Here is a 10,594-nt window from a genome sequence, read left to right as displayed (position 1 = left end):
TCATGTATCATAATATTCATTATCATCATCATCATTATTATTATTATTTCATCTTAAAACCAAGCACTTGTAAACATCTGGAATGGAACGACGTCCTGAGGAGCCTCCTCTGATTGTCTGATTCAACCACCTCCACTGACGAAACATGGACCGTGGACCAGGGGGTTCCCCATGTTCCTCAGTCGGGTTCCCAGGCCTGGGTTCCCCAAACCGGTTCCCCAAACTGGTTCCCCTGGTTTTTCAACTAGTTTCACTTTCACAGACAAAATGGAGACTGGAGAAAAATAAAAACAAAAGAACAAAAAAAACATTTTTTTTTCAAGTTGGGAACATTCAGAATTAACCCCGAAACATCCACCTCGGGGGTAAAAAACGGGATACATTAATTATCCGTTTTCGTTCAGTGTCATCGTTCTTCTGACTCATCCCTCGTTCCGTTAAAAAAGTGATAAGAGAGAGAAAGAGAAGGTACATTCCACCGCCCCATCGCTTATTGATCCTCAAAGTAAAGCTTTTTAACTCCGCGCCGCGGGGGGGACGGGACCGGATGCAAACATGGACGTGGGGGGGGGGGGGGGGCCGGCGGTCTTTGGCTGCGGGGGGCGGGGTCACAGTTTGGAGCGGCTCAGCAGGGGCTTGCTGAGGTCCTTGGCCTCGCCGGCGGTCCGGACCCTTTCGTAGCCCAGCACCGCCATGGAGTGGTGGCAGTAGTCCTCCACCTGTTTGATCTGCTGGATGCTGAGCACCGTCCTCCAGGCGCTGGCGGCCTGCGTGGCGTTCCGGGACGAGACGATGAAGGGCTTGGAGGAGGAGCTGGGCCCGCTGGTCATGTTCAGTGCGAAGGTCTCGATGTCGTGGTTGCCCGTGAGGTTGACGAAGCGGTAGATGTTCCTCAGGGTCTTGACGGGGTTCTCCACCAGGTCCTCGTACCGCACCGCCATGTACTTCCCCTTCAGCCAGGCGGGGGGGTTCAGGGCGGTCCTCAGCGTCCGGGAGGTCCGGTCGCAGATCACCTCCATGGCGCCGATGGAGTGGTAGTCCGAGCCGTCCTTCTTGTTGGCCTTGTGGCCCGGGTCCACAAAGGGGATCCGGCGGAGCTTGGGGTCCCGGCTCCGCACCACCTGGAGGTTCTCCCTGATCAAACCGTGTCTGGATTTAATCCTGGAGTTGGCCACGGCCCGGGGGTCCCTGACCAGGTGGATCACCTTCAGGTCCAGTGAGGGGTCCTCCATGAGGGGGGCCAGAACATTAACATCCAGGATCCGCACCCCCTTAATGACTATGGTGTTGTATTTGAGGCACTCCTCCTCCAGCAGCCGGAGGCTCTGGGGAGGACACTTCTTGCACACCTTGTCGTCCACCATGCCCACCACGTCCTTCCTGTACGCCGAGCACAGCGGGTACGAGCAGACCACCTTGTTCAGCGTGGCCCCAAACAGGCCCAGGGAGCTGAAGTTCTTGCCCCCGGGGCTGTTGTAGAGCTGGAAAACAGAGAGGTCGCAGCGGTACAAGGAGCTGAGCATGTCCCTGGAGGCCCCCTGCAGGGACACGGCGTCCCCGGGGTACAGCTTCTGCCAGATGTGCCACATGGGCTCGTACAAGAAGAACACCTCTGGGTTTTGGTTGAAGAGCTCCCCGAAGAAGGAGGAGCCCGACCTCCAGGTGGTCAGCACGTAGACCAGCTGCCTCTTCTTGGCCAGGGAGGGCCGGTACAGGAAGCGGATGTCGGACCGGCTCTGGAAGGTGGTGCTCCTCATCTGGTGGTTGCACTGCTGGGGCTCCTTGGTCCACTTGTAGTTGGCCAAGTTGAGCATGGTGAGCACCAGCAGCAGGAAGTAGGCCATGAACAGCACGATCCGCTTCCTGCGGAGCACCTTCATCACGATGCCGGGCTGGGCTATGATCTTACTGTGGTTCCTGTAGGTCCGCAGCTTCCTCCGCTCAGCATCCTTCTCCCAGGGAGCCGCCAGCTTCAGTTGCTGGTGGTGCTGCTTCCCCCTCATCTGGACCAGGAGGCCCAGAGCTCCTCACATCCACAGCACAGACCCACTGGACCGGGGAGGCTGGTGGCTCCGGAACAGGACCAGGAGGCAGTGGTCTTCTCACCTCCAGAAGAGAAACAGATAAAACGAGCGGATCAATACATCAGCTGTGATCAGGACCAGGATCCGGGTCCTCGGCTGATTAGATAACAGATCTCAGCAGAACAAGGAGCGGCGCTCACTGCACTGCGCAACGGGGCTCCGCAGACCGGGGAGCGGGCTTACAGTCCTCGGTGCGGGACCCGGAGCTCGGAGCGTCCATGGCGGTTCGGAGGGGAACGTGGGAACGGCAGGCGGCTGCGTGCGGCTCAGACGCCCTGCGCCCCCTCCCTCCCGCAGCCTGCGGGGCGCTGCGCTCCCAGCGGAGCCTCCATGGACCTGATGCTGCAGCGGCAGCGGGGAGCGGGGAGCGCAGGACGGGGAGCGGAGGACGGGAGCGGGACACAGATCGGAGCTTTTCTCGGATGTATTCCTTCCCTCCCTCCTTCCTTCCTTCTTTCCTTCTTTCCTTCCTTCTTTCCTTCCTTTCTTCTCCTCCTTCCAGATCGAGCGGCTTCGAACTGATTCAATCAGAGCACGAGGCCCCGCCTCCCGACGCAGCTGATTGGTCCGCACTGCGGCTGCGCGCGCCTACGAGCTGCACGGTTGGTGGAGGGGTCCGCCACTCTGTCTGTCTGTCTGTCCGTCTGTCGGTCTGTCTGTCGGTCCGTCTGTCGGTCTGTCTCTCTGTCTGTTGGTCTGTCTGTCTGTCCGTCCGCCTGTCTGCCTGTCTTTCTGTCATCCATCCATCTATTTATATCTATCTCTCCATCCTACCTCAGTCATTTTCCTCTTTATCTTCTTTATAAAAATATATTCATTTTACACACACACACACACACACACACACACACACACATATATATATAAAAAAATATATATATATATTTAAAAAATAATATATATATATATATATATGTTTTGTTTTGTTTTGTTGTGGCTTTATAAGCTCAACAGTGAGCTTCCGGAAGTGAAAACCCATCCATATTGAATGGAGGATAATAAGAATAACAATAAGAATAAGAAGTATAGTTGCACGGGCTCCAGTTCAGTCGTGTTTTCTCCGATTTCGCAGCACGATTTTCTGAGTCGAACGCAGCATGCAGTATACACTATATACACTATCTTTACTTTATAAACTATATACTATATACACTACATACACTGTATATACTATATACACTATATACACTGTATATACGATATACACACTATATACTATATACACTATATACACTGTATATACTATATACACTATGTACACTGTATATACTATACACACTACATACACTATATATACGATATACACACTATATACTATATACACTATATACACTGTATGTACAATATACACTATATACACTACATAGACTATATAGACTATATACACTGTATATACTATACACACTATATACACTACATAGACTATATAGACTATATACACTGTATATACTATGCACACTATATACACTGTATATACTATATACACTATATATACCATATACACTATATACGATGTATATACTATATACACTATATATACTATGTACACTATATACACTGTATATACTATATACACTATATACACTATATATACTATATATACTATATACACTATATATACTACATACATTTACATTTACATTTAGTCATTTGGCAGACGCTTTTATCCAAAGCGACTTACAAGGGAGAATAACAGTCAGCTACATTGCGACAGAGATTAGTGTAACAACAACATTGGTGAAACAATAAATACTGCAAGGTGGTGCTAAGTAATTGTAGGTTAGGACAGGAGGTACTCACTGAAGAGCTGGGTCTTCAGGTGCTTCTTAAAGACAGAGAGGGAGGTCCCTGCTCTGGTCATTTTTGGCAGCTCGTTCCACCAACGTGGAACTACAAATGAGAATAGCCTGGATTGCCGTGGCTGTATGGCCGGCAGAGCCAGGCGACGCTCATTTGACGAGCGCAGCATCCGGGGGGCAACATGTGCTCTTACAAGAGCATTTAAGTAGACGGGAGCATTCCCAGCAATCACTCTGTAGGCCAGCATCAGAGACTTGAACTTGATGCGGGCGGCTACAGGTAACCAGTGGAGCTCGATGAGCAGCGGAGTGACATGTGCCCTCTTTGGCTGGTTGAACACCAGTCGCACCAGCCATGCCCACTTGCCGTGAAATTGCACTGCAGAGTGATCGAGTCCACACCGCACACTGGACACGGTCCAACTAGACATTTTCAATCAGAATTGGTACATTTATAGTAAATAACATGATGATGTCATAAAGTGTCTTACTGTAAATATCACTTAGAGTAAATAACATGATGATGTAATAAAGTGTCTTACTGTAAATCTCATCTCATAATATCTGTTCTGTATGTGGATCGATTTGGATGAAATTTAAACCACCAGATCCTTGTGACATAGCGGTCAGAACAACACCTCAAACGTGTCGATTCTATGGCGACGTTATGTTTTTGATTTCAGAATTCTGAAGAAATTCTGGAATAATATCAATATACCTGAAAATAATAATATGAATTGTTATTATTATTATTATTATTACTATTATTATTATTATTATTATTATTATTATTATTATTATTATCCACAATGTGGGAACCAGGTACGGAGCAGCTGCTGGTGTCCAGGAGAGTACTACATTACCCACAATCCTACACAATCCCCTTGACGAGTGGAACTCGCTGTTACCATGGAAATATTCACCGCACCCGCGGTAACATTTTACGTCGTCTTACGATAGTTTTACGTCCCTGTCGGTGAGTGAGTGACTGCTACCACAAAGTCCCGTTCACCACAGAGCAACCAGGATGAAAGCATGTTTTGAACAATTATAACGATAATAATTATATTAACCATATTAACAATACAAAAATAATAACAATTCAACATTAATAACAATATAACAATAATAACAATAATCATTATAATAACAATATAACACTAATAACAATAATAACATGAATAACAATATAACAACAATAACAAAATGAACAATACAACAATAATAAAAATAATAACAATATAACAACAATAGCAAATAATAATATAACAATACAAACAATAATAACCTCAATAACAATTTAACAAAAATAACAACAATATTACAAAAATAATAACAATACAACAATAATAACAATAATAACAATATAACAACAACAACAATAACAATAGTAACAATATAACAATAATAACAATAATAACAATAATAACAATATAACAACAACAACAACAACAATAAGATCAATAGTAACAATATAACAATGAAAATATTACAATAATAACAATATAACTATTCAACAATAGTAACAATATAACAATAATAACCATACCAACATAACCTCTGTGTAACGACAAAGGTTGACGTCAGGAAGAAACGCTGAACTATCGTGAGGCTGGAAGCGGTTGAAAAGGTGTCCTTCGCAATGCACGATGGGAGGAGTAGTTCACTCTCATAATAAATATTAACAACAATAATTATAAAAAATAATTACAATAATAATTGTAATTATAATTAAGTACATATTGTTTCTTTACATTTCTCTGTTTTACTTTTTTTTTGCTCCGAATGTTTTATGGTCACGATTCTTCTTCTAGTCGATGTCTGATAAATTATTGGACACATCAATTAATCAACGGATTAATAAATCAATAAATGAATGGGCAAATCAAGTAATCAACTAATTAATTAATGAATTAATCAATTCATGAATCAATTAAAGGACGGATGGATGAACGAATGAACATCCGTTGATGAATGAATGAATGAATGAACAAATGAATGAATAAATGAATGAATGACTTAATGAGTGAATGAATGCACAAAGGGATGAGTCGGTGAACGAATGCATGAACACATGAATGTTTGAACCACTGAACAAATGAATTAATTAATTAATAAATGAATGAATGAACGAATGGATGAATGAACGAATGAACAAATGAATCGATTAATGAAATAAATAACTAATGAATGAATTAATTAACAAATGAATGAATTATCAAATGAATGGATTAATGAATAAATTAATTTATGAATGAATTAATGAATAAATGAATGAACAAATGAAGGAATTAATTAATAAATGAATGAATGAATGAACGAACAACTTAATGAACTAATTAATGATTTAATGAACGAACAGACAAGTCAATGAACAAATAAATTATTTAATTAATTAATAAATTAATTCATTAATGAATGAATGAACAAATTAAAGAACAAATGAATGAATGAATTAATTAATTCCAATGAATGTTAAAGGAAGGAATGAATGAATGAATGAATGACGAACAAACAAGTCAATGAATGGATGAATGGATGTAGTAGAAAGTAATAGTATGAATGATAATTATATTTGTATTAATAATAGCTGCATCACGGACAATACAACATCTGCATCACGGGCAGTACGACAGCTGCATCACCACTGACCAGCTGCCTTTGTGCAAGGCATCTACCACACACCGTGCCTGAGGAAAGCATGAAAATCCTTAAGGACAGCAGTCCTCCAGGTCCAGGTCCAGGTCCAGGTCCAGGTCCAGGTCCAGGTCCAGGTCCAGGTCCAGGTCCAGGTCCAGGTCCAGGTCCAGGTCCAGGTCGTCAGTCTCCTGAACCAGCAACACGAAGCTACTGGTGTGGATGACACATGAACAATTCTACTCTCGTCACTTGTGCAATAAAAAAAAAATCAATTAAATACCCTATTTAAAACCAAAAAAGAATAACTGAATACCTCATTTGAAACAAAAAAATAATATTTGAATACCTTATTTGAAAACTAAAAAATAATAATAAAATAAATTATTTGAAAACTAAAAAATAATAATTAATACCTTATTTGAAAACTAAAAAATAATCATTAAATACATTATTTGAAACTAAAAAAAAATCATCAAATACCTTATTTGAAAACTAAAAAATAATAATTTAATACCTTATTTGAAAACTAAAAAATAATAATCAAATACCTTATTTGAAAACAAATAATAATAATTGAATAACTTATTTGAAAACTAAAAAACAATCATCAAATACCTAATTTAAAAACTAAAAAATAATAATTTAATACCTTATTTGAAATCAAATACCTTATTTGAAAACAAATAATAATAATTGAATAACTTATTTGAAAACTAAAAAAAATAATTGAATACTTTATTTTAAAACTAAAAAATAATAATAAAATACATTATTTGAAAAATAAAAAAGTATAATAATGACTTGTTTGAAATAAACAAAAAACAATTGAATACCTTATTAAAAAAATTGAAAAATAACAATTGAATACCTTATTTGAAAAATTGAAAAATAACAATTGAATACCTTATTTGTAAACTAAAAATAATTATTGAATACCTTATTTAAAAAATAATAATAATCATAATTGAATTCTTTATTTGAAAAATAAAAAATAATTGAATACCTTATTTGTATTTGTTGCTGCCTCGTCACAACAATTTCACTGTTCACAATGACCCTGTGTAATACATCTGATGATAAAATACTTTGACTTTGACTAGTACTAGTAGTATTGGTATTTGTATTTGTACTAGTATTAGTAGCAGCAGTCGATATAGAAGGCACCAGCAGCACCACCAGCATCATTATTATTATTATTATTATTATTATTATTATTGTTATTATTATTATTATTATTATTGTTGTTGTCGTTTTTATTATTATTGCAATTATTGCTGTCGTTATTATTATTATAATTGATATTATTATTATATTTTAGATATGATCTTGAAGTAGAATTTGTCTGCGGACCAATATAATTTTGTATGGAGCGTCACCTGCTGGACACTACTGGTCACACACGTGTTAATGTGGAAACGGTACAATTATATTAAAAATAAAAGAATGGTTCATTTTTGATTGATCCAGAACACCATATTGGTGAGATTGCATTATTATAATATATCAAAATAAGCCCAGATACGCAGATATCATATCATATATGAAGGTAGGAAGAAATAATAATAATAATAATAATAATAATAATAAGGTAAAAGATAAGGTGGAGTATATTAAACAATAGAAATATAATACCATCATACCATACCAGAAATATAATTAAACAAGTGGAATATCCGGCAGTACAGAGGACCACAGCTACAGTACCTGGTATTAATGATGCAAAACATGCAAATACACCGTATCTGCTGAGTACGCACTGTACACAGATAAACAACTCAGTACACACAGCCTCAAGTGGTGGTGTTACGTAACGACGATGCACGCAGCGCGCATGCGCAGAGGCGCCCGTAGCAGCATCAGGACCAGCAGCCCGCGACCGAGAAAACACGGAGGAAATGTCAGACTGTGGAGCTGTTCCTGCGTGGATTCCCTTCACAATGGAGGACTGAGCGTTCATCCCGACCAGACTTCCAGGACACAGTCCCCACCCTCCCCAGAAGAGGTGGAGTCCAGGCGATGAGCCTCCCTGGACCTGCTTCTGCTGCCTCTGCTGCTTCTGCTGCTTCTGCTGCTGCTTCTGGTTCTGCTGGTTCCCCTGGTTGTCCTCATTCTCCTGGTTCTGCTGGTTCTCCAGGTTGTGCTGGTTCATCTGGTTCGGCTGGTTCTCCTGGTTCTAGTGCAGCCTCCTCCATCCCCGTCCTCCCTGTCCTCGGGTAGGGGTCTCCAGGTCCGGGGGGATGCACCTCCGGGTGCTGCCCTACTCCCTGTCGGTGGTGATGGCAGCTCTGTACCAGGGGGCCGACGCCTCCTCCCCGGACACTTTCCTGGCCCTGAAGGACGTGAGGGAAGTGAAGGAGGACACCAACCTGGACGAGAAGCTCTTCCTGCTGGCCTGCGAGAAAGGTCTGTCCACCCTCTACTACCTCTATTAGGAGGCTCCCTGGTCCGGGTCTGGGTCCTGGTCGTGGTCCGGGTCCTGGTGCAGGTCCGGGTCCGGATCCGGGTCCTGGTCCTGGTCCTGGTCCTGGTCCTACCTATCTGTCTGTCTGTCTGTCTGTCTGTCTGTCTGTCTGTCTGTCTATCTATCTATCTATCTATCTATCTACCTACCTGTCGGTCTGTCTGTCTGTCTGTCTGTCTGTCTGTCTGTCTGTCTGTCTGTGTGGTCAGGTGACTTCTACATGGTGAAGAAGCTCCTGGATGAGAAGAAACAGGAGGAGCTGAACGTGAACTGCTTGGACGTGTTGGGACGCGACGCCGTGACCATCGCCATCCAGAACGAGAACCTGGACATCCTGCAGCTGCTGCTGGAGCACGGCTGCCAGGTGGCGCACACACACACACACACACACACACACACACACACACACACACACTTTGTTCTTTGAACGCTTGAAGAGCTGAACCAGCCACAGTCCCGTAACATAATAATATAGATATAAATATAATATAGATATAATATAAATATAAATAAAGATATAGATATAATATAGATATAGATTTAATAGAGATATAATATAGATATAGATATAATATAAATATAAATAAAGATATAGATTTAATATAGATATAATATAGATATGATATAGATATAATATAGATATAGATATAGATATAGATATAATATAGATATAATATAGATATAATATAGATATAGATATAGATATAGATATAATATAGATATAATATAGATATAGATATAGATATAGATATAATATAGATATAATATAGATATAATATAGATATAGGTAAAGATATAGATATAATACAGATATAATATAGATATAATATAGATATAGATATAGATATAATATAGATATAATATAGATATAATATAGATATAGATATAGATATAGATATAGATATAATACAGATATAATATAGATATAATATAGATATAATATAGATATAATATAGATATAGATGATGCTGATCCTGTCGGCTGCTTTCAGGCCACAGACGCTCTGCTGGTCGCCATCGACTCTGAGGTGGTCGGAGCCGTGGACATTCTGCTGAACTACAGACCACGGAGGTCCTCCAAGCCCTCCATCGCCGTGAGTCTACCTGTCTGCCTGCCTGTCCATCTCTCTACCTGTCTGTCCTCCTGAGTGCCGACAGATGAGCCTCTTCCTGTGCCTCAGAAATTGATGCAGCGGATCCAGAACCCGGAGTACTCCACCACCATGGACGTGGCCCCGGTGATCCTGGCGGCCCACAGGAACAACTACGAGATCCTGACCATGCTGCTGAAGCAGGACATCTCGCTGCCACGCCCGCACGCCGTGGGCTGCGAGTGCATGCTCTGCAACGCCAAGAACAAGAAGGACAGCCTGCGACACTCCAGGTAGGAGGCCCGGAGCCGCATTCGGACCTGGACCCGGACCAGGACCGGAGCCAGGACTCCAGGGGTCTGTGTTCTGTCATGGGGGACTGGTCCGGTCTGGTCCGGTATGCAAGGAGGTCTGAACAGCGATCAGTCGTTCAGATTGTCAAACACGCGGTGTGTTTGTTGAAATACTGAGACTGTTCTGCATCACTCTGATGATGTCACTCTGTTCTTCAAAGGTCTGG

The 10,594-nt window shown here is 41.6% G+C and overlaps 2 protein-coding genes across 2 annotated transcripts in view; one reads left to right on the top strand and one right to left on the bottom strand.

Annotated features, from left to right (window-relative positions):
* On the bottom strand, positions 1–2,003 carry chst2b (carbohydrate (N-acetylglucosamine-6-O) sulfotransferase 2b; the record flags this gene model as incomplete). Its single annotated transcript, XM_080019888.1, has 1 exon — positions 1–2,003. One exon carries the CDS (start codon positions 2,001–2,003, stop codon positions 609–611), a length of 1,395 nt encoding a protein of 464 aa, XP_079876014.1. The 3' UTR covers positions 1–608.
* A 6,757-nt stretch (positions 2,004–8,760) lies between these two features.
* Positions 8,761–10,594, top strand: part of trpc1 (transient receptor potential cation channel, subfamily C, member 1) — a gene marked incomplete at its 5' end in the record, with an annotated part of 14,745 nt that continues 12,911 nt past the window's right edge. The window contains 4 exons of the mRNA XM_080020617.1: positions 8,761–8,926; positions 9,194–9,348; positions 9,976–10,077; positions 10,165–10,367. Coding sequence (XP_079876743.1) covers positions 8,761–8,926; positions 9,194–9,348; positions 9,976–10,077; positions 10,165–10,367 — 626 coding nt within the window. The remainder of the gene's footprint in view (positions 8,927–9,193; positions 9,349–9,975; positions 10,078–10,164; positions 10,368–10,594) is intronic.

The sequence above is a fragment of the Zeus faber genome (genome assembly GCF_960531495.2).
Source record: "Zeus faber genome assembly, chromosome: 19".
Classification (NCBI taxonomy): domain Eukaryota; kingdom Metazoa; phylum Chordata; class Actinopteri; order Zeiformes; family Zeidae; genus Zeus; species Zeus faber.
The sequence above is the reverse complement of the archived record's forward strand: the minus strand, read 5'-3'. Positions and strand labels throughout refer to the sequence as shown.